Here is a 26,307-nt window from a genome sequence, read left to right on the forward strand (position 1 = left end):
GAATTGGTTCAGACAGAGACTAACTCTCTCTTTAGGATACGGATAGGACGGACCCTGGGTGAAAGATTCTACTTGAGCTAAACTGAGTTCTAGTTCTGATTGTTGGGGTGGATACTGTCTGCGAAGAAGAGAGCCTGTTTGAATGTCCACGCCATGGAGAAATGCCTTGAGGGCACACCAGTGGTGTCCTTGTGGAAACTAGTGGCTTGGTAGGATGTGAGGGCTTCCGATAAATATTGGATGGCCTCAGGAGATGACAATAAGTATTCAGAAAATTGCCATGGTCTAGGGGCATTTTAAAGGAACAGTCCGCCCCAAGACCATGTGACAGCTGCCTGGTCGGACCAAACTATGAACATAGGGCCTGATTCAGAGCCGGGCGCTATTTGCACTCGCTCGTTCAGAAAAAGGGGCTGGCTATTTAAATTGAGCGCTCGCTCTTTTCGGTCTGTTGACGCCTCTATGTCTGAGCGAGCGAACGAAACATGCGCTCGCTATTTTGTAAAGACGCCCCCTGGCCACTCGCATCCTACGTCATCTCCACTATTTATTAGATTAATCGAGTACATCGAAAGGCGTCTGAACTGCTCGCAGTGCATGTGGTTGGATTTTCCTACCGCAATCATGCGAACAGTTTAGGCTAAGAGACAACCAAGTGACGTGGCCGATGACACTGCTTTGTTACTTATGCACACCGTTAAAACGCCCGTTTTGACCATTTGGCACGCCTGCGTTCGGACCTCCCCTCCCCGTTTTCAAGCACCTTCCCCTGTTACCACCCACAAACGCCTCATCCTGTCACTCAAATTAGCAGGCACTCGCTATTTTGCGAACACACGATTTCCGACCGCACTGACTGGTTGGCGCATGCGCATTACGACCCATACGCATATGTGCGAACATCGCTCGGGGCGAACGAGCGGCCGCTTACGAGCGGCTTTTAATCAGGCCCATAATCTGAAATTTACGTATAAGTTGCAGCATCCATTTATCTAGCAATAGTAAGTCTATGCAAGAGTAGGAGGAATGCACAAGAGAGTAGGTGTAACCCTTAACAGTAGGTGAATGCACTCGCCAAACCTCATAAACTCCACCATTAGATGTCATAGAGAGACATGGAAGAAACACTAGAGCCACTAATAGCAGGGGAAGGAATGGTGGCTTTGTCTAAACTGGGGTCAGGGACAAGGTTACAGGGGTCTATTTACTAAGCCTTGGATGGAGATAAAGTGAACGGAGATAAAGTACCAACCAACCAGCTCCTAACTCAGTTTTGAAACAGCCTATGACATGGCAGTTAGGAGCTGATTGGCTGGAGCTTTATCTCCATTCAAGGCTTAGTAAATAGACACCAAAGTCACTCATGATAATGACCCTGTTTGATTTTTTTAACTGCTTGAAAAAAAAAGTCTTAAAATCGGTATTGGCAGGAGGTGGCCCCATTAAATGAGACTAAAGTGACCTCTATACCCTCAAGCCGACCCACTAGAATGAGAAACCGCCCATTTTTATCTTTGCTTTTATGAGTGAGAGAGAATGTAACTGAATTATGAAACAAAATGGCCACTCCATGGCGTCTGAACGGCCATTAGCATAGTATGCAATCAGAAATCTGGCATCTTTTAAAACTGGAGGAGCTATGGAGGATAAAGGAGATAGTGCTACTATTTTAGCTTCATGTCGATAGTCAGTAGCTAGTGCTAATCTGCGTTTATTGGGGAAATTATGCCCGTGGACATTTAAGAAGCGAATCTTAAACATGGCAGATGAGCGAAGTAATATAGGAGAGCCCTGGAATGGGGGCAGAGAACATGGACTTAGGGTCTGATTCATTACGGATCACAGAGCGATTACACACGCAGTCTCACTGCGATCATATGCTATTGATCGCTATGCCGCCGAAGCACAACATAAGGACACCCACTTTACAGTACCTTACACACATCCGTAATGTTTAGCAAGACTGCGAAACCATCAGTAACATGGAGTACCATCAGAGCCTCACACACACTTACACAGCACAGGCTCTGACCTTACTCAGAAATTACTAACCTCATCACACACAGTGATTACACAAGACTGAGACACCATCAGTAACATGGAGTACCATCACAGCCTCACACACACTTACACAGGCTCTGACCTTACTCAGGAATTACTAACCTCATCACACACAGTGATTACACAAGACTGAGATACCATCAGTAACATGGATTACCATCACAGCCTCACATACACAGGCTCTGACCTTACTCAGGAATTACTAACCTCATCACACGCAGTGATTACACAAGACTGAGAGACCATCAGTAACATGGAGTACCATCACAGCCTCACACACACTTACACAGGCTCTGACCTTACTCAGGAATTACTAACCTCAACACATGCAGTGACTACACAAGACTGAGACACCATCAGTAACATGGAGTACCATCACAGCCTCACACACACTTACACAGGCTCTGACCTTACTCAGGAATTACTAACCTCATCACACGCAGTGACTACACAAGACTGTGAAACCATCAGTAACATGGAGTACCATCAGAGCCTCACACACACTTACACAGGCTCTGACCTTACTCAGGAATTACTAACCTCAACACACACAGTGACTACTCAAGACTGAGACACCATCAGTAACATGGAGTACCATCGCAGCCTCACACACACTTACACAGGCTCTGACCTTACTCAGGAATTACTAACCTCAACACACACAGTGACTACACAAGACTGAGATACCATCAGTAGCATGGATTACCATCACAGCCTCACATACACAGGCTCTGACCTTACTCAGGAATTACTAACCTCATCACACGCAGTGATTACACAAGACTGAGAGACCATCAGTAACATGGAGTACCATCACAGCCTCACACACACTTACACAGGCTCTGACCTTACTCAGGAATTACTAACCTCAACACATGCAGTGACTACACAAGACTGAGACACCATCAGTAACATGGAGTACCATCACAGCCTCACACACACTTACACAGGCTCTGACCTTACTCAGGAATTACTAACCTCATAAGCGGCCGCTCGTTCGCTCCGAGCGATGTTTGCCCAACTGCGCATGCGTACGGATCGTAATACGCATGCGCGAACCAGTCAGTGCGGCCGAAAATCGTTTGTTCGCTAAATAGCGAATGCCTGCTATTTTGAGTGACAGAATGAGGCGTATGTGGGTGGTAACAGGGGAAGGTGCTTGAAAACGGGGAGTGGAGATCCGAACGCAGGCGTGCTTAAAGGTCAAAACAGGCGTTTTAAGGGTGTGCATAATTAATACAGCAGCGTCATTGACCACGTCACTGGGTTATTTTATAGCCAGAACTGCTCGCAAGATTGTGGTAGCAAAAACCAACCACAAGAATAGCGAGCAGTTCATACGCTGGTCGATGTACTCGATTAATCTAATAAATAGCGGACATGACGTAGGATGCGAGCGGCCAGGGGGAGTATTTTTTAAAAAAACGACCGCAAGTTTTGTTCGCTCGTTCAGACATAGAGGCGTGAACAGACCGCAAAGAGCCAACGGTTCATTTGAATAGCCACCCTTATTTTCTGGACGAACGACCGCAAATAGCGTCCGGCTCTGAATCAGGCCCGGAGTACCATCACAGCCTCACACACACTTACACAGGCTCTGACCTTACTCAGGAATTACTAACCTCATCACACACAGTGACTACACAAGACTGAGACACCATCAGTAACATGGAGTACCATCACAGCCTCACACACACTTACACAGGCTCTGACCTACTCTGGAATTACTAACCTCATCACACACAGTGATTACACAAGACTGAGAAAATATGAGACACAAGAATCACATTCTCACCAGAGGGAGACGGAAAAAAAACGGTGACCAGAGTAAAGCCCATCTGCAGCACAGGTGCGACAGGGCGGGAGTCCTGTGGAACCCTATGGACTTCGTAGAAATAGAGATAACAAAGGTAAGTTCTTACCATATCTCATATTTTCTACATCAGGGTCCATAGGGTATCCACAGGATACCTTGGGGATGTCCCAAAGCAGTATCCTTTAAGGGTGGGAACACTCCTGTGCTGAAAGGAGAATCCGGTGCCCGAAGGAAGCATCCTGAGAGGCAAAGGTGTCAAACGCGTAATACCTCACAAAGGTATGGACAGAGGACCATGTGGCAGCCTTGCAGATCTGGACTGCAGAGGCACCACGTTGAGCTGCCCACGAAGGACCCACAGACCTAGTGGAATGAGCCCTCACAGAGGATGGAACCGGAAGGCTTTCATGAAGATAAGCTTCTGAAATTGCCATACGAATCCAACCTGCCAAAGTTTGCTTTGAAGCCTGCCAACCCTTTTTACAGAAGCCATAGACGACAAACAAGGCGTCCGACTTCCTAAACGAAGAAGTGCGGTCAACATAAATCCTTAAGGCCCGCACAACGTCCAAGGTGACCTCACCCACTGAAAGATCAGGTGAGTTAAAAGCCGGCACAACGATTTCCTCGTTGATATGGAAACTTGAAACAACTTTGGGAAGGAATCCAGGACGAGTGCGCAGCACCGCCCTGTTCCTATGAAAAATCGGGAAAGGGGGTCTACAGGAGAGAGCTTCTAAGTCAGAAACACGTCTGGCCGAAGCAATGGCCAGAAGGAATATTGTTTTAGCTATCAGCCACTTAAGGTCCACTGAGCCCAGTGGTTCAAACGTCGGTCCTTGGAGAGCCCTCAGGACCACAGCTAAATCCCAAGGCGCCACCGGTGGAACAAAAGGTGGCTGAATTCGAAGAACATATTGCATAAAGGTGTGCACATCAGGGATCGCAGCAATCCTACGATGGAACCAGACTGACAGGGCAGACACCTTCAGAGAAGCAAGGCGAAGCCCATGGTCTGGCCCCGCCTGTAGGAAAGCTAACACTCTAGACAGACAGAACTCCCGAGGGGCATAACCTCTCGGTCGACACCACTGGAAGAACGTATGCGACACACGATGGTATATTCTTGCAGAGGATGGTTTCCGAGCTCTTAGCATGGTATGTACCACAAAGCTGGAAAACCCCCTGGACCTTAACATGGCCGTCTCAACAGCCACGCCGTCAAAGACAGCCGAGCCAGGTCCGGGTGAAGACAAGGACCTTGTGATAGCAGGTCCGGTCGCAGCGGCAACCGCAGAGGAATGTCCACGGACAGACTCTGAAGGTCTGAGAACCAGTGCCGCCTGGGCCACGCGGGAGCTATCAACAGGAGCGTGCCTCCTTCCTGTTTGAATTTCCGGATTACCCGCGGAAGAAGGGAAAACGGAGGAAAGAGATAAGCAAACCGGAACGTCCACTGGATGGACAGAGCATCCACCACCAGAGACGCGTTTTCGTCTCTTGTTCGAGACCCGTGCACCGGCAACTTGTTGTTGTGCCGAGACGCCATGAAGTCTATCTCTGGAAGACCCCACCTGTCCACCAGAAGTTGAGACCATTTCCCCGGATGTACGTCCTGGCGACTGAGAAAATCCGCCTCCCAGTTGAGGACTCCCGGGATGAATACTGCTGATATAGCCGGGAGATTGCGCTCTGCCCAGACCAGGATGCGGGACACCTCTATGAGTGCCACCCGACTTCGGGTTCCTCCTTGCCGATTTATGTAGATCACGGTGGTGGCATTGTCCGACTGGACCTGCACGGGGTGACCTTGGAGAACCCGATGTGCCTGCTGGAGAGCATTGAAAACCGCGCAGAGTTCCAAGATGTTTATTGGAAGCTCCTGTTCTGCCTGAGTCCACCTGCCCTGGAACAAGTGTGGACCCGTGACAGCTCCCCAGCCCCGAAGACTGGCGTCCATTGTTAACAGGACCCAGTTCGCCACCCAAAATGGATGACCCCTGTTGAGATGGGTCGTCCGTAACCACCAGGCTAGAGACTGGCGAACCTTCGGAGTGAGCACCATCGTCTGGGACTTTAGACTCTGAGGCAGTCCATACCATTTGGACAGGATCAGTTGCTGCAGAGGTCTACAGTGAAACTGGGCATATTCCACCATGTCGAATACTGACACCATGGAGCCCAGCAACCTCATCACCGAGTGCAGAGACACACGGCGACTCTGTAGACAACTGCGCACCTTCAACTGTAAGGCAGAGATCTTTTCCTCCGTCACAAAGATCCACTGCTTTCTGGAGTCCAATAAGGCTCCGAGGTGCAGAATCCTCTGAGACGGGATCATGGTGGACTTCTGCCAGTTTATTAACCAGCCGTGATGTTGCAGTACTGCAATCGTCAGGTCCAAATGGCGTAGAAGGAGCTCTGGAGATCCTGCCACCAACAGAAGGTCGTCCAGGTACGGCAACATGCGGACTCCCTGCAGCCGCAGGTAAGCCGCCATGACCTTGGTGAACACTCGCGGGGCTGTTGCCAGGCGAAAAGGTAACGCCCGCAACTGGAAGTGATCATTGTGGATTGCAAACCTGAGGAACTGCTGATGGCACAAAAGAATAGGGACATGCAGGTAAGCGTCCTGTATGTCCAATGACACCATGTAATCCCCAGGTTCCAGCGCCAGAATGATGGACCGTAGGGTCTCCATCCGAAACCACGGCACCCGCAAGGACTTGTTGAGGGCCTTGAGGTTGAGAATCGGACGGTACGACCCATTGGGTTTCTGCACCAAAAATAGATTGGAATAGAAACCCTGGCCCCTCTGGGAGAATGGAACAGGCACTATAACTCAAGCCTGGAGCATAGTGTGCAAAACCTTCCGCAGTTCCAAGGCTTTGTTCCAGTCTAATGGAAGGCCTGTGGTGAAGAACCGGGATGGGGGCCTGTGCCGAAAGGAGAGGGCATACCCGGGAGAAACCACCTCGTGAACCCAATTGTCTGTCGTGGTTATCGACCAACACTGGACGAACTGCAGCAGGCGGCCTCCCACTTTGGGATCCCCCAAAGGGAGGCCCGGACCGTCAGGCCGTAGGTTTGTCATCTGACTTAGGGGCCGGACGTCTGGTACTCCAGGCCTGTTTCCTGGGCTTGGCCATTTTCTTGGGCCCAGCCTGTCGGGGAAAAGACTGTGCTTTAGGAATACCCTGGGCACTGTAAGGCCGAAAGGACGACGTACCCGAACTTGAAGGGACCGCAGCAGATGGGAGACATGCAGATTTGGCTGCTGCCAGCGTGGCTACAATTTTGTCCAGATCCGGGCCAAATAGGACTTCTCCATTAAAAGGCAAAGCTTCTAAGCCCATATTGGAATCAGCGTCCGCCTTCCAAGATCGCAACCATAAGGTGTGTCGAAGACTTTTACATAATTCCATATTTACATATGGTTTATGCTGTATAATGAAGCAGCTCATGAGATTTAATAGGGCATTGGTACGTCCATTTTGTTTCTCTGTCCAAACTCACATTTAAATGGAAATTAGTGTGCGTCTTTAAGGCCGCTCCCAAGGAAAACTGTTTATCTAACACAGTGAACGAGACCTTGTCCATTTACGTATGCTTGTGGTGAGAAAAATATTCAGACTAAATATGGGGATACAGCAAGCAATGAGTATCTCTCAAAGGAATTCAGTTTCGATTCTGATTGCTAAGGAGGAGCTAGCAAGAACAAGCTTTGTCTATCTGATAATGTTAGTGGGTGTATAAGGGAGGCGTATAATCTGAATATTGTAATAGGGTATAAATATTGTGAGACAATGTCCATGGTTGTTGACTGCTGCATTAACCCTGGGGAATACATTATTTCTCCCAGTTAAGGGTTTGATCTATTTATTTAATAAAATTACAAATTCTTAAGTATACTGGATTGGTGTATATTACTTATTATGGAATAACACCTGGTTAAAGGTAACTTAAACAGCTGGAGGCACTGCTGAGATAAATAGTACTGATGTTATTACTGACCATAAGCCAAATGTTTAATGCTACGTTATAGTAGACTAAATAAGAAATATTTGAGGCAGTTGCTGCTAATCATAAAGGATTCCACATGATTACATGCTTAAGGGACTTTTTAAGGCTAGGTTGAATGATGCATAACGTAATAGGGCAGCATTTTAATATCTAGAGTGGGAAGAACTATCCTTTAACATAATTGTTAACTTTAAAAAGGGGTATGACAGACGCAGATCTTGTGCAGAACAGAGATGTTGGGTTAGAAGATATTATGAGATAAGTGAAGAGATGTATGTTGGTGTGGTTTGGTTAATAAGCTTTATGTGTGAGTGTAAGTATTTTAAATTGAATACGGTAGAAGACCGACAGCCAATGGAGCGACTGACAGAGTGGATCAGCAGACATTGAATGTTTGGTGAGAAAAATCAACCTCACAGCTGCATTCACAATGTATTGTAGTAGGGAGAAACTGTTTTTGAGAAGTTCAACAATTAGACTATTACAATTGTCAATGAGGAAATAATGACTCCATGTGTTAGATGTGTTGCATTGTCTTCCGTAAGATATGGTCGAATTTTGGCTATGTTTTTTTAGATGTATGTAACAGGATTTAGAGACAGATTGAATGTAAGGAACAAAGGACAGTTTATAGTCAAGGATGACACCTAAGTAGCGAGCTTATGAAGTGGCGTTGATTGTCGAGTTGTCAATAGTTATAGAGATATCAAGATGGTAACTACTATTGGGTGGTAGATATATATTTAATTCTGCTGTGGATATATTAATTTTGAGGTGGCAAGATGACATTCCAAGATGTAATGGTGGAGAGATATACAGTGACACAGATAAGCGCAGTTAGTGACAAATCTGGGGAGAAAAGGGAAAATTTGAGTATCCTTTGCATACAGATGATACTGAAAACCAAAGGAGCAGATTAGTTTGCTAAGAATGGAGGTAGAATCAGAAAAGTGCACAGTATAAGAATGATTATATAAGTAGGATGTCAATCAAGAAGGGATGTGTCTTGAAAACCTAGGGATTATAGTGTTTGTATAGGAAGAGAGTGCTGTTTCTGTGGAATATTAGGAATGAGATGAGAAGAATGTAGATACTTCATCTTCATTAATGAAGTCAAATAAATATCATCCTATATACTTCCTATGTTCAGAGCAGGATTGCAAACTTTTGTAAGGACAAACTGTTTAACTTTTTCTTTCAATATTTTCAGAGTGAGAAACTGTCCGTCTGTGTAACTAGTGCGTCAGTGTGAGTTTCACTCTCTCTGTGTACCCCTCCCAGATCGAGAAATTGCACTGAGGAGAAGAGAAAAAAAAAAGTTTTGTTTCAGAAGGAATGCTTTAACTATCTCAGAGCATGAGACTGTGTCTGTATTCTTACATCATAGGTTTCTTTTGTACCTCAGCCAGGGTACTGATAAAAGAAGGTTATGAAATATACATTTTAGTAAATACGCAGTATCTGTATAATGTTTTAATAAAGCAAAAGGATATATTCTGAAAAAGTTTACAAACAGTTTACAATATTTGATGAATAATCTGCAATTTTTTTTGTTCTTACAGATAACTCAGTCCATATATAACAGTGCGCTGTGGTTATATTCAAAGTTATTTTTAAACTTCAATAAGAGATACTAGCAAACAATTGTGTTTCTTTTGCAGAAGCAAGTTAAAAGTTTAATGGGACAAAATCCAACTGTATACTGATAATTTTAAATATAGAGGACGTTGTTTTCCACCAGCTCGAAGACATTTATATCCTTAAAGGGTGGCATTAATTGTTAAGTTGAATTGCATCTATTTGTTTTACATACTGTTATTCAGATATTTAATAATGCTCAACTTAAACATGTTCCTACAGTCAGATTTTCTCGATGGGGGATAATATTTTAGACTCATATCATTCTTACATATGTCATAATTTCAATTGTGCTACATTGATCTTCTTTATCCTCAACAGGGGGGAATATGGTTGATTAGGGTTAATGATGAGGAAAAAGGAAGACAATGAATATGTTTGCAATAATGAAATATAAAAATATTTTTCAGTAATGGGAAGTTTCATTAGATAATCATGACTTAGTTCTCTTTACATATGATAGATGTTTCAGACAGATACATAATGTTTTTTTTTGGTTACAGGATATGCATTACAGTAACTACCACATTCAACGTAGTTAGCAGGAATGTAATATACAGTATTGATTATAGCATAGGGGTTATCGCATAGCTTCTGAGAACTACAATTTTACATGTACAAACAGTTAAAGAACTGAAAGAAGCGATATGTTTACTAATAATAAGTTGTAGTAATTAAGTGTCAGGTACATACTAAACTGATATTATTTCCATGGGTAACATATTAGCTGACAGGGTAGTATGAAAGGAAATTTTAAGTACATATGATGAGCCAGTTATAGAAACTCAGTTGATGTTGTTTAAGAATATCACATTTGACCAATTAAGACAATATAAGTAAAATACTTCTCACAATAAGGTCAATGCCTGGAAATTAAAGCATTGTTACAAGAGAAGATGATAATGGGTATTTGAGTAGAATTGAAATTATTACAAGCCTTATAGGGGTTGTTCATGGGTTAGTACATTTAAGAGCAGATAATATGAATCACATTGTACAATCTTACTTGTATGCTCAAGTCAGAGATAAAGTGAAAATGTGAATGTTTATGTAATTCAGATGATAAATAATGAAGAAAAAATGATACCTACTAAAACATTTTCAAAGTACTATTGATAATTGATTTTATTCACTTACCAATGAAAAAAATAAAGAAGGATTGGAGTATGTTGATTAGAAAGGAGTGGAGTATGTTCTTGTTAAGGTTTCGGGATGTTTTAAAATATAGTATTAGCATGTTTTTGGAGTTTACTGAATTTATAGCTCCATAATGCTAAGAGAAGAGATTTTGGAGGAACTTGCATGTAAGGTATAGTTTGCTTACTGTGTTATTGAAAGTTACAGGGGAAGTTTTTCAAATAAGTGAAATGATGGGAATAGAATCAAAGTTACACACAATGGTGTTATAAAAAATAAATGAGTTAAACTTACAAAAGAGACAGGAATGGCATTGTTTGAAGGCCTATATTTGGTGCTTCATAGTAATAGAATCACACCTGAGCCTTATCTCAATCTCTCCTTATTATTAATTTTTTGAACTACAATCAAGATGTGTTTTTTTAAAACGAAAGACTGACTTGAGATTACAACATAATTTGACTGTTCAATATTTTATACAATTGTCTAAGCAGCTACAACAAGAAGATTTTCGGGGAAGCTCAACTGGATATTCAACCAACATCAGCATTTGATGCAGAAGACAAAATACAGTATAGAGTCTATGATGGTATGATGAGAAGTTTGTTACATTCTGGTTCCCTTACAGATCAATGGGATGGTCCTTGGCATGGCAAAGTGATGCTGACAACAGGTACAGCTATAAAGGTTGCTGAGAAGGACACCTGGATCCCTGGCTCACATTGAAAAAGGTCAGAGAGAGATCCTAGCTTAAAGGGGACTTATTCTCAGACTCAAGTCTTATATAAAGACTGTGATATAAGACTGTGAGAACTCTTCAATCAAGATGGAGATTATTGTTTACAATAGACTATGCTGATGACAAAGAAAACTTTTTAATTTTTCTTAGCTGCTTGATGGAAACAATCGTGTTTATTGCAACATTGAGACTTATTTTTATTTTGGAGAGAGGGCGAGCAAGGGTTCATGGTCTGGTATGACTACACATCCAGTAGTGTGGATGATGGGGTTATTCTAATAAGTCCTTTCCTTCCTCTTTTCTAAGCAGGGAAAATGATCGGTATCAGAAATCTGATTTATCATCTATTGAAAAGTGCATTTGCATTTACTGTACTAAACCAGAAGAAAGGTGTATACTATGGTGTATGGATATTATTCAAAAGAGTATCCAATTCTACAAAAATATTCATTGATGGGTAAAGTATTAAATGGTACCATTCTTGAGTTGAAATATACTGAAAATACTAAGATAACTAACATAAAACCATGTGAGAATTATGAAATTAAAAGTAGTAAAAAAAAAGAAAAAGGGTTACTGATAACTATAACTTGACAAAGCCACTAGTAATTGTGTTATTTTCATATGTAAGTGAACGCATTCCATTTTGTTTTAATAAGAAAGTATATGAAATTAAGCAGACTACACATCAGATCTGAATAACTACAGGAATGGTTACTAGTCCAATACAAGTAGAAAATGTTGAATCAGAATATTGTAATAAAATGTTTACTGTGTACAAACCGTAATTCCTGCTATAATGAACAATGTAAGGAAGATTTTAAAGAATTAGATGCTTATTATGTTCAATGTATTTTTACAATGAGGCATTTGATTATACACTGATAGGGATTAGTCATAATAGTGAGTGTTCCAAATAGTGATACAGATCATATAGTTCAGACATGTTAGTAATGTTAGTTACTACCATGATATTTGGGTTTGATGTTATTTTCTTGTTACCAAATAATCTTTATTACCTATGAGAAAAGTATGCTTACAAATTATTGTCAATTAAGTCAGAAGATATTTCCTTTTTAGGCAAACCGATACTACAGTTTTATGTTATAACTCATTTGTGATAAGTTCTTTTGCAGGTTGCCAGACGTTTTACAAGAGATATTGATCCAGTGAATAAAAATAAATTTCTCTGATTGATACTTCAGTGAGACATCATGTTGGAAACAACTTTGCTAACATCCTTACTTATGATAATTGGGAATATTTGTATAATCAACATGAAATTATTGAACTGGACAAATTTATTGACAATGATACTGGACTTTATATGATAAGACATTCATATATGTTGGACATTTATTAAAAATATTCCGGAATGAACAATTACTACAACACCGCCATAATTGATTGCTTAATTGTACAGACTGGAGGATATTATCAAACTTTTTATAGAAACCTTGAAATTCAATGTTTAAGTTATTTGACCAATGACACTACAGATGAAGAAACCATTATTATCAATTGCATAAATGAGGCTTATACTATAAAAGAAGAATTTTTATGCATACATTATGATAAAGACTCTAAAGTGATTTATGATGATCATGATTAGATACTAGTTTTGATTTTCAGGTTTAGAAATGTTTTTTAACATATTTTATGTACAAAGTTTATTCTTGAAATCTTAATCCTGATTTTTTTTGTAGTTGGCCTATGCTGTATTCAGATGGCTACTTAAAAAAATAAATGAAAATATACAAGAAATGGAGATTAGATATAGCACATGTAATTAATGTGCTTATCTAAGGGTGGAGCTGTCGAAGACTAATTTACATAATTCCATATTTACATATGCTTTATGCTGTATAATGATGCAGCTCATGAGATTTAATAGGGCATTGGTACGTCCATTTTGTTTCTCTGTCCAAACTCACATTTAAATGGAAATTAGTGTGTGTCTTTAAGGCCGCTCCCAAGGAAAACTGTTTATCTAACACAGTGAACGTTTCGATTCTGATTGCTAAGGAGGAGCTAGCAAGAACAAGCTTTGTCTATCTGATAATGTTAGTGGGTGTATAAGGGAGGCGTATAATCTGAATATTGTAATAGGGTATAAATATTGTGAGACAATGTCCATGGTTGTTGACTGCTGCATTAACCCTGGGGAATACATTATTTCTCCAAGTTAAGGGCTTGATCTATTTATTTAATTAATTAATAAAATGACAAATTCTTAAGTATACTGGATTGGTGTATATTACTTATTATGGAACAACACCTGGTTAAAGGTAACTTAAACACGACGAGCAGCAACAGCTACCAAAGAAATCCTAGATGTGAGGATACTGATATCCAAGGCCGCTTCATTAATGTAAGTGGCCGAATCCCGGAGATTGCCTACCAACTCGGCCTGTTCAGCCGAACAGTCGGAATCCAAAGACGCCTCCAAACTATCAGTCTAGCGCTCCATAGCTCTGGCTACCCAACATACGGCCATAGCCAGTCTGGATGCCCCCCGCAAGGGAATAAATGGACTTTAGGCAGATCTCCACCTTGCGGTCCGTAGCATCCTTCAAGGAGGATATGGAGGGCATGGGCAAGGTGGCACTTCGGACTAGGCGTGTCACATGAGAATCCACTTGTGGAGGGGATTCCCATTTAGAAAAATAATTGTCTGCGGATAAACCACAGCTAAGCGCCTCTGAGGCTGATACCGTTTACCAGGGTGTTTCCACGCCTCCTATAACTGGTCAACACACTGACCCGAAAGAGGAAACACTGTGGCGTCACCCTTAATATCCTTGAAAAAGGCATATTTGGACTTGGACACCGGAGGATCGTCATCTTCTATAACTAAAGCTGTGCGGACTGCCCGAATAAGGCCAGGAATATAAACCTTGGACTTAGCGTCCGACTCTTCAGTACGAAGAGGTTCTTGGTCAAAAAGATCCAGAATCTCCCCATCATCGGACGTCACGTCGTCATCCTCATAAGGAGCAGACAGAGACGCCACAGGCCGCTTATGTGGCCGCAACACAGACTCCCCTTGTAACACGTCCGACAAATGCTGTACCGAATTTGTCAGTGAATTAACCCACGCAGGCTCCTGTGAAACCTGGGGAGGGGAAATAGGGAGACTGTGGGGTACCATCAGTTGTCTCGGGAACCCCTGCATGGGTGACGACACCACTGACTGCTGGGACAATCCCATCTGGGAAAACGGAGGTGGCGGAGCTAACTGGCCCACTAGGGTTGTAAGCGCTTTAGCGAAACCAGCCCAGGGTGGTTCCTGTACCGGAGCCGTGACAGTAATTGGCCGCGCCAATAAATAACACTGCCGACATAGCCCCTCCGCGTTACCCTCCCCCTCCGCTACTGGTACATTGCACTTAGTACACATAAGCTGGAGAGGAAATTCACTCTCAGACATGATGGTAAGGATGGGACCCCTCGCACTGATACTCGTTAGTATAGTGGGACAACCACCCTGCAATCACCACACCGCAAAGGCTTTAGCAGAGGAAGAGCAGGGACAGTAAAATGGCTGACAGTAGAAAGTGAAAGTACAGGCAGCAGACGCTACCAGCAGTCACATACAATGCAAAGAAATCAATTCCTGCACTATCAGCGCTGATTCTCAACTACACAGACACAGAGCCTGGTAGGACACAGCGCTGCATACACAGACCTGTAGTCAACGGAGGAGAGGTATGACTGGGAAACCATCAGTAACATGGAGTACCATCACAGACCGCGATGCCACCGTCAGCAGCTCCAGCAGCGTTCACCATGCAAAGATGGCCACCGAGGAGCAGAGAGGAGGCCGGCCTGCGGGAGGAGCGCTGCCACAGGACCAATCGGCAGCGCAGAGAGGGCTGTGTGCAGCGGGGGAGGTGCCGGCTGTGTACAGGGAAGGCGCGCTCCCCTGGCATGCAATTAACCCCTGGGACGCCGCAGCGCTACCGCTCAGCCGCGGTCCGCTGTCCCAGGGTGGTAGTGAAAGCGTAGGTTAGTTACCTGGCTCCACACTGCAGCCAGTCCCCAGGGAGCCCCCTGCCTGGGGACTGTGGACCATGTGCTCAGCAGGGACCCACCGTGGGACCCCCGCTGCTTACCTGCTGCCCCTTGAATCCTGCCATGGTCCAAAACATCTGGGGGCACCGCTAGCCGTGACCCCAGATGCTTACCAGCATCCCCGGATCAGTACCGGCGTTATGGTACCGGCGGGGTGTAGGGGAGACAGCATGGACGTCAGCAGTGACTGTCCATGCTGTACTCCCAGATGTGCAGCCACAGCTGCCTTGAAGAAAACTTCAGGGGATATTCTTAGCCCCCCCTCTAAACATGTGCTCCGACTCCGAGCCGGGCACCAAAGAAACTGAGATGCCTTGGCTCGGGGGCGGGGTATAGGAGGGGGACCCTAGTGCATCCTGGGAGGCTGAAAACTTAACTCTATGGTGCCCAATGCCTGACATAATCACCTATACCCCAAGGTATCCTGTGGATACCCTATGGACCCTGATGTAGAAACCATCAGTAACATGGAGTATCATCGAATCTTCACACACACTTACACAGGCTCTGATCTTACTCAGGAATTACTAACCTCATCACACACAGTGATTACACAAGACTGAGATACCATCAGTAACATGGAGTACCATCACAGCCTCACACACACTTACACAGGCTCTGACCTTACTCAGGAATTACTAACCTCATCACACGCAGTGATTACACAAGACTGAGACACCATCAATAACATGGAGTACCATCACAGCCTCACACACACTTACACAGGCTCTGACCTTACTCAGGAATAACTAACCTCATCACACGCAGTGATTACACAAGACTGAGACACCATCAGTAACATGGAGTACCATCACATCCTCACACAGTTACACAGCTCTGACCTTACTCAGGAATTACTAACCTCATCACACACAGTGACTACACAAGAGTGAGACACCATCAGTAACATGGAGTACCATCACATCCTCACACACACTTACACAGGCTCTGACCTTACTCAGGAATTACTAACCTCATCACACACAGTGATTACACAAGACTGAGAAACCATCAGTAACATGGAGTACCATCACATCCTCACACACACTTACACAGGCTCTGACCTTACTCAGGAATTGCTAACCATCCGGTACGCAGTGGGAGCTCAGGCTGCGTATGGCATTGCAGTGGCTAATATATGCTCGCCCATGCAACGGCGTTCAAACGCACTGGCACGTCTGTGTTTCGCCGACCACCCCCACGTCACCTCCCACAAAGGGAACTTCCTGCCATTCACTCTGCGATGGGTCTGCGTAGTCACTGCGATCGCAGTCCTGATTGCAGTCAAGTGTTTGCACACGCACACTGCGATGCATTCGCTTAACGCAACAATTGGACGATTGTGTGCGCAATCGCAGTTGCGATCCTTGCTGAGTCATGCACTTAAACACAGTAATGTAAAATACTAGTAAAATATTACGGACAGGAATTCCCAATGAAGCAGAAGGAAAAACAAGGAGAGAAAACAAAGCAGATTGAGAAATAACAGAGTAAAACAAGAGAGCCCTGGAATTACAGCCAGGGGTGCCGAGAGGGGGGGTACTAATTACCCGGGCCCGGGCTTGCTGGATGTAAAGTAAAGCACCCTGAGACCATTCATGTGTGGGGTTGCTTCTCAGCCAAGGGAGTGGGCTCACTCACAATTTTGCTTAAGAACACAGGCCCTCATTCTGAATGTGGGCGGCCGCTTCTTTTATAAGTGCGGCCTCCTGGTCGTTAGCTAAGCTGTGGGTTAACACCCACAGCTTTAGCGACCGACCAGGTTGATGGTCGCGATGGTCAAGACCATTGCGACCATCAGGGCTTGCGACGAGACCCTGATCGAGCAGGAAGCTCCCCACTGATATAATTGATGATGTCAGTGCGGCCGCACACAAAACGGCAAGCGTTCCGTCAGGAATGCCTCCGTTTGGAAAACCACCACCCCCGGCCCGCCTACAAAATGGGCCGAGCTATCGATCAACATCGACAGCCGGCCCTTTTGTAGTGAGCTCGGAGCGAGAGAGTTTCTCTCTCGCTCCGGGGTTTGCGCACGCGCAGTACGGCTGCTGCGCGTGCGCAGGGCCTAACCATCGAGCCGGTTGTGAGCGCTCAGTGCTTGCGACCGGGTCTGAATGTAGTCCACAGTCAGGAATAAGGAATGGTACCAAAACATCCTCCAAGAGCAACTTCTCCCAACCATCCAAGGACAGTTTGGTGATGAACAATGCCTCTTCCAGGATGATGGAGCACCTTGCCATAAGGAAAAAGTGATAACTAAGTGGCGCAGGGAACAAAACATCAACATTTTGGGACCATGGCCAGGAAACTCCCCAGACCTTAATACCATTAAGAAGTGGTCAATCCCCAAGAGGCGGGTGTACAAACAAATACCCACAAATTCTGACAAACTCCAAGCATTGATTGTAATTGTCAATAAAAGCCTCTGGCACTTATGAAATGCTGTAATGTTACTTCAGTATACCATAGTAACATCTGACACTTATGTAATGCTGTAATGTTACCTCAGTATACCATAGTAACATCTGACACTTATGTAATGCTGTAATTATACCTCAGTATACCATAGTAACATCTGACACTTATGTAATGCTGTAATTATACCTCAGTATACCATAGTAACATCTGACACTTATGTAATGCTGTAATGTTACCTCAGTATACCATAGTAACATCTGACACTTATGTAATGCTGTAATGTTACCTCAGTATACCATAGTAACATCTGACACTTATGTAATGCTGTAATGTTACCTCAGTATACCATAGTAACATCTGACACTGATGAAATGCTGTAATGTTACCTCAGTATACTATAGTAACATCTGACACTTATGTAATGCTGTAATGTTACCTCAGTATACTATAGTAACATCTGACACTTATGTAATGCTGTAATTATACCTCAGTATACCATAGTAACATCTGACACTTATGTAATGCTGTAATGTTACCTCAGTATACCATATTAACATCTGACACTTACGTAATGCTGTAATGTTACCTCAGTATACCATAGTAACATCTGACACTTATGTTACCTCAGTATACCATAGTAACATCTGACACTTATGTAATGCTACCTCAGTATACCATAGTAACATCTGACACTTATGTAATGCTGTAATGTTACCTCAGTATACCATAGTAACATCTGACACTTATGTAATGTTGTAATGTTACCTCAGTATACCATAGTAACTTCTGACACTTATGTAATGCTGTAATGTTACCTCAGTATACCATAGTAACATCTGACACTTATGTAATGCTGTAATGTTACCTCAGTATACCATAGTAACATCTGACACTTATGTAATGTTACCTCAGTATACCATAGTAACTTCTGACACTTATGTAATGCTGTAATGTTACCTCAGTATACCATAGTAACATCTGACACTTATGTAATGCTGTAATGTTACCTCAGTATACCATAGTAACATCTGACACTTATGTAATGCTGTAATGTTACCTCAGTATACCATAGTAACATCTGACACTGATGAAATGCTGTAATGTTACCTCAGTATACTATAGTAACATCTGACACTTATGTAATGCTGTAATGTTACCTCAGTATACTATAGTAACATCTGACACTTATGTAATGCTGTAATTATACCTCAGTATACCATAGTAACATCTGACACTTATGTAATGCTGTAATGTTACCTCAGTATACCATAGTAACATCTGACACTTATGTAATGCTGTAATGTTACCTCAGTATACCATATTAACATCTGACACTTACGTAATGCTGTAATGTTACCTCAGTATACCATAGTAACATCTGACACTTATGTTACCTCAGTATACCATAGTAACATCTGACACTTATGTAATGCTACCTCAGTATACCATAGTAACATCTGACACTTATGTAATGTTGTAATGTTACCTCAGTATACCATAGTAACTTCTGACACTTATGTAATGCTGTAATGTTACCTCAGTATACCATAGTAACATCTGACACTTATGTAATGCTGTAATGTTACCTCAGTATACCATAGTAACATCTGACAAAGAGGTCCAAAAAATCTGAAGCCGCACACTTTGTGAAAACCAATACTTGTGTCATTCTCAAAACTTTTGGCCATGGCTGTATATAGGAGTTACCTGTATATTGGGCACCGTATTGTTATATCTATAGGAGTTACCTGTGTATTGGGCACCGCACTGTAATATATATAGGAGTTACCTGTGTACTGGGCACTGTACTATAACATATATAGGAGTTACCTGTGTATTAGACACTGTACTAAAATATATAGGAGTTACGTGTGTATTGATCACTGTACTGTAATATATAGCAGTTACCTGTGTATTAGACACTGTACTAAAATATATATATAGGTGTTACCTGTGTATTGGGCACCGTACTGTAATATATATAGGAGTTACCTGTGTATTAGACACTGTACTATAAAATATGAGTTACTTGTGTATTGGGCACCATACTGTAATATATATATAGGAGTTACCTGTGTATTAGACACTGTACTATAATATATAGGAGTTACCTGTGTATTGGGCACTGGACTGTAATATATATATATTGGAGTTACCTGTGTTTTGGGCACTGTACTATATAATATATAGGAGTTACAAATGTATTGGGCACCGCACTGTAATATATATATAGGAGTAACCTGTGTACTGGGCACTGTACTATAACATATATAGGAGTTACCTGTGTATTGGGCACTGTACTGTAATACATATATATATATATATATATATATATATATAGGAGTTACCTGTGTATTAAACACAGTACTAGAATATATATGAGTTACCTGTGTATTGGGCACCGTACTGTAATATATAGGGGTTACCTGTGTATTGGGCACTGTACTATAATATATATAGGAGTTACCTGTGTATTGGGCACTGTACTGTAATATATAGGGGTTACCTGTGTATTGGGCACTGTACTGTAATATATATAGGAGTTACCTGTGTATTGGGCACCGTACTGTAATATATAGGGTTACCTGTGTATTGGGCACTGTATTACGTAATATATATAGGGGTTACCTGTGTATTATAAATGATTTTGCTGTGTGAGGACATTGGTGGATCTCCTTTGCCCTACACGTGCCAGGGCATGCTGTGACTTGTAGTTCCACAACAGATGGAGAGCCCCAGGCTGGCCGGTTATTCGGTGCCTGTGGCCTGAGTCCCCCCGGGGGGAGCGCGGGAGGGAGGGGAGGAGGGAACATGGCGGCGGCAGCGGCGCTGTGACTGACACACTGGGCCAGGCCCGGGCAGAGAGGGCGGGGACACCGGGAGAGAGCGGAGAACAGCGGCCGGGACACTGAGGCACAGGGCCCGGGCTCCTCCTCTACCCACCTCCCGCCGCGCCGGGGACCTCATCCCTCCAAGGGTTAATTCCCGCGGTGACCCGGCCTGAGGAGAGCGCGGGGATTACAGGCCTGAAGCCGGGTGTTTCTGTCAGGAAAGTCCGAGGATCGGGCCTACGGTCCGGGCTGAGGACAGAAGAAGCAGTTACGGGTGTCAGGAAAGCCCGGGGATCTGGCCGCGGAACCGGTGTAAGGAGATCGCGGAGAGCCGGCCCTGCCAGCCGTGTGCTGGGGGTCACGGAAGCCCGGAGAGTGTGCTGGGCCGCCAGGAAATCCCGGAGATTGGGCCCTGCTCACCGGGTGACGGGAGTCAGGAAAGGCCGGGGACCGGGCCTTGCTCACCGGGTGACGGGAGTCAGGAAACGCCGGGGACCGGGCCCTGCTCACCGGTTGACGGGAGTCAGGAGAGGCCGGGGACCGGGACCGGCTCACCGGGTGACGGGAGTCAGGAAAGGCCGGGGATTGGGCCTTGCTGTTCGGGTGACGGGTGTCAGGAAAGGCCGGGGACCGGGCCTCCCGCAGCAGAGAGGCGCCAGGATGACTGACACCCGGCGGCGGGTGAAGGTCTATACGCTGAATGAAGACCGGCAGTGGGACGACCGGGGCACCGGCCATGTTTCCTCCGGCTACGTGGAGAGGCTTAAAGGCATGTCATTGCTAGTGAGAGCCGAGAGTGACGGTGAGTGAGCCGGTCTTCTACCTACCTACCTACAGGGTGTCACCCCCCCCTCCTACCTACCTACCTACCTACAGGGTGTCACCCCCCCCCTCCTACCTACCTACCTACAGGGTGTCACCCCCCCCCTCCTACCTACCTACCTACGGGGTGTCACCCCCCCCTCCTGCCTACAGGGTGTCACCCCCCCTACTACCTACCTGCCTACATGGTGTCACCCCCCCTCCTTCTACCTACCTACCTACGGGGTGTCACCCCCCCTCCTGCCTACAGGGTGTCACCCCCCCTCCTGCCTACCTACAGGGTGTCACCCCCCCCCTCCTTCCTACAGGGTGTCACCCCCCCCCTCCTTCCTACAGGGTGTCACCCCCCCCTCCTTCCTACAGGGTGTCACCCCCCCCTCCTTCCTACAGGGTGTCACCCCCCCCCTCCTACCTACAGGGTGTCACCCCCCCTTCCTTCTACCTACCTACAGGGTGTCACCCCCCCTTCCTTCTACCTACCTACAGGGTGTCACCCCCCCTTCTACCTACCTACAGGGTGTCACCCCCCCCCCTCCTTCTACCTACAGGGTGTCACCCCCCCCCTCCTTCTACCTACAGGGTGTCACCCCCCCCTCCTACCTACCTACCTACCTACGGGGTGTCACCCCCCCCTCCTGCCTACAGGGTGTCACCCCCCCTACTACCTACCTGCCTACATGGTGTCACACCCCCTCCTTCTACCTACCTACCTACGGGGTGTCACCCCCCCTCCTGCCTACAGGGTGTCACCCCCCCTCCTGCCTACCTACAGGGTGTCACCCCCCCCCCCTCCTTCCTACAGGGTGTCACCCCCCCCTCCTTCCTACAGGGTGTCACCCCCCCCCTCCTACCTACAGGGTGTCACCCCCCCTTCCTTCTACCTACCTACAGGGTGTCACCCCCCCTTCCTTCTACCTACCTACAGGGTGTCACCCCCCCTTCCTTCTACCTACCTACAGGGTGTCACCCCCCCTTCCTTCTACCTACCTACAGGGTGTCACCCCCCCCCTCCTTCTACCTACAGGGTGTCACCCCCCCCCTCCTTCTACCTACCTACAGGGTGTCACCCCCCCCCTCCTTCTACCTACCTACAGGGTGTCACCCCCCCCTCCTTCTACCTACCTACAGGGTGTCACCCCCCCTCCTTTTACCTACCTACAGGGTGTCACCCCCCCCTCCTTCTACCTACCTACAGGGTGTCACCCCCCCTCCTTCTACCTACCTACAGGGTGTCACCCCCCCCTCCTTCTACCTACCTACAGGGTGTCACCCCCCCCTCCTTCTACCTACCTACAGGGTGTCACCCCCCCCTCCTTCTACCTACCTACAGGGTGTCACCCCCCCTCCTTCTACCTACCTACAGGGTGTCACCCCCCCTCCTTCTACCTACCTACAGGGTGTCACCCCCCCCTCCTTCTACCTACCTACAGGGTGTCACCCCCCCCTCCTTTTACCTACCTACAGGGTGTCACCCCCCCCCCTCCTTCTACCTACCTACAGGGTGTCACCCCCCCTCCTTCTACCTACCTACAGGGTGTCACCCACCCCTCCTACCTACGGGGTGTCACCCCCCCTCCTACCTACCTACAGGGTGTCACCCCCCTCCTACCTACAGGGTGTGTGTCACCCCTCCCGTCCTACCTACCTGCAGGGTGTCACCCCTCCCGTCCTACCTGCAGGGTGTCACCCCCCCCTCCTACCTACCTACCTACGGGGTGTCACCCCCCCCTCCTGCCTACAGGGTGTCACCCCCCCTACTACCTACCTGCCTACATGGTGTCACCCCCCCTCCTTCTACCTACCTACCTACGGGGTGTCACCCCCCCTCCTGCCTACAGGGTGTCACCCCCCCTCCTGCCTACCTACAGGGTGTCACCCCCCCCCTCCTTCCTACAGGGTGTCACCCCCCCCTCCTTCCTACAGGGTGTCACCCCCCCCTCCTACCTACAGGGTGTCACCCCCCCTTCCTTCTACCTACCTACAGGGTGTCACCCCCCCTTCCTTCTACCTACCTACAGGGTGTCACCCCCCCTTCCTTCTACCTACCTACAGGGTGTCACCCCCCCCCTCCTTCTACCTACAGGGTGTCACCCCCCCCCTCCTTCTACCTACAGGGTGTCACCCCCCCCTCCTACCTACCTACCTACGGGGTGTCACCCCCCCCTCCTGCCTACAGGGTGTCACCCCCCCTACTACCTACCTGCCTACATGGTGTCACCCCCCCTCCTTCTACCTACCTACCTACGGGGTGTCACCCCCCCTCCTGCCTACAGGGTGTCACCCCCCCCCTCCTTCCTACAGGGTGTCACCCCCCCTCCTTCCTACAGGGTGTCACCCCCCCCTCCTTCCTACAGGGTGTCACCCCCCCCTCCTACCTACAGGGTGTCACCCCCCCTTCCTTCTACCTACCTACAGGGTGTCACCCCCCCTTCCTTCTACCTACCTACAGGGTGTCACCCCCCCTTCCTTCTACCTACCTACAGGGTGTCACCCCCCCTTCCTTCTACCTACCTACAGGGTGTCACCCCCCCCCTCCTTCTACCTACAGGGTGTCACCCCCCCCCTCCTTCTACCTACCTACAGGGTGTCACCCCCCCCCTCCTTCTACCTACCTACAGGGTGTCACCCCCCCCTCCTTCTACCTACCTACAGGGTGTCACCCCCCCTCCTTTTACCTACCTACAGGGTGTCACCCCCCCCTCCTTCTACCTACCTACAGGGTGTCACCCCCCCCTCCTTCTACCTACCTACAGGGTGTCACCCCCCCTCCTTCTACCTACCTACAGGGTGTCACCCCCCCTCCTTCTACCTACCTACAGGGTGTCACCCCCCCCTCCTTCTACCTACCTACAGGGTGTCACCCCCCCCTCCTTCTACCTACCTACAGGGTGTCACCCCCCCTCCTTCTACCTACCTACAGGGTGTCACCCCCCCCTCCTTCTACCTACCTACAGGGTGTCACCCCCCCTCCTTCTACCTACCTACAGGGTGTCACCCCCCCCTCCTTTTACCTACCTACAGGGTGTCACCCCCCCCCCCCTCCTACCTACCTACAGGGTGTCACCCCCCCTCCTTCTACCTACCTACAGGGTGTCACCCACCCCTCCTACCTACGGGGTGTCACCCCCCCCTCCTACCTACCTACAGGGTGTCACCCCCCTCCTACCTACAGGGTGTGTGTCACCCCTCCCGTCCTACCTACCTGCAGGGTGTCACCCCTCCCGTCCTACCTACCTGCAGGGTGTCACCCCCCCCTCCTACCTACCTGCAGGGTGTCACCCCCCCTCCTACCTACCTGCAGGGTGTCACCCCCCCCTCCTACCTACCTGCAGGGTGTCACCCCCCCCCTCCTACCTACAGGGTGTCACCCCTCCTTCTACCTACCTACAGGGTGTCACCCCTCCCTCTACCTACCTACGGGGTGTCAAACCCCCCCCCTCCTACCTACCTACAGGGTGTCACCCCCCCTCCTACCTACCTACAGGGTGCCACCCCCCCTTCTGCTACTTACAGGGTGTCACCCCCCCCTTCTGCTACCTACAGGTCTCCACCCCCCCCCCACCCCTCCCTTCTACCTGCAGGGTGTCACCCCCACCCCCCTTCTGCTACTTACAGGGTGTCATCCCCCCCTCTGCTACCTACAGCCCCCCCCCCCCCCTTCTGCTACTTACAGGGTGTCCCGTCCCCTCCCCCTCCTGCTACCTACAGGGTGTCACGTCACCCATCCCCTGCTGCTACCTAAAGGTTGTCACCCCCCATTCTGCTACTTACAGGGTGTCACCCCCCCCCCCCTTCTGCTATCTAGGGGTTACTCACCCCCCCCCCCCTTCTACCTATGGGGTATCATCTGCCTATCCTCCTCCGCCTGCCTGTATATATGTATGTAGATATATATTTACACACACTTGCGCACACACGACACATCACAATTGTACATGTCCCCACTCTCCTGGCACTTGATGGAACTCTTCTTGGTGTTACCGGATACACAACATACTATAACATACTATGGGGCCTATTCATCAAAACATAATTATCACATGTGATAATTATGTCTTGAAATCGCTGCCAAGCTCAAACACAGTTTAGGAGGCATTCATCATGCCTCATTCATCATGCCCCCAGCCCGAAACTATCACTTCAGAAAAACTGCTGTTTCTACGAATTAGTTTTTCATAAAAGAAAATCTGTCCCCTGCCTGTCTTCAAACTTCGTATGCGCAGCCTGATGACAGGCTACGGACTTCACTGACCCCCCTCCCCCCGCGGGTGTCTGACCCGGACACCAAGCGGGTGTGCGATCCGGACATCCCTGCCTTCCCCCCTCGGATGTACAATCCATTCCGGCCCCCCCCCACCCCATGGGTGCCCTCCCTCCCCCCTGTGTGGTGTACGATCTGACACCCCCCCCCCCCCCCCACAGCGGGTTTGTGATCCCCCCTCCCCGGTGTTTGTTGCTGCTTCAGTGTTTATATACCTTATTGTCAGATGTTACTATGGTATACTGAAGTAAGTGTCAAAGGCTTTTCCATGCCAACAGTAAAGCATCCTGAGACCATTCATGTGTGGGGGTTGCTTCTCACCCAAGGGAGTGGGATCACTCACAATGTTGCCTAAGAACACAGCCATGAATAAAGAATGGTACCAAAACATCCTCCAAGAGCAACTTTTCCCGACCATCCAAGTACAGTGTGGTGAGGAACAATGCCTCTTCCAGCATGATGGAGCACCTTGCCATAAGGCAAAGTG

The 26,307-nt window shown here is 47.0% G+C and overlaps 1 protein-coding gene across 1 annotated transcript in view; it reads left to right on the forward strand.

Annotated features, from left to right (window-relative positions):
- Positions 1-20,668: 20,668 nt before the first annotated feature.
- Positions 20,669-26,307, forward strand: part of PPP4R3A (protein phosphatase 4 regulatory subunit 3A) — a 76,448-nt gene continuing 70,809 nt past the window's right edge. The window contains exon 1 of the mRNA XM_088455541.1: positions 20,669-21,539. Coding sequence (XP_088311667.1) covers positions 21,398-21,539 — 142 coding nt within the window. The 5' untranslated portion in view covers positions 20,669-21,397. The remainder of the gene's footprint in view (positions 21,540-26,307) is intronic.

The sequence above is a fragment of the Taudactylus pleione genome, unplaced genomic scaffold, assembly GCF_031769625.1.
Source record: "Taudactylus pleione unplaced genomic scaffold, aTauple2 ptg000660l, whole genome shotgun sequence".
NCBI classification, from domain to species: domain Eukaryota; kingdom Metazoa; phylum Chordata; class Amphibia; order Anura; family Myobatrachidae; genus Taudactylus; species Taudactylus pleione.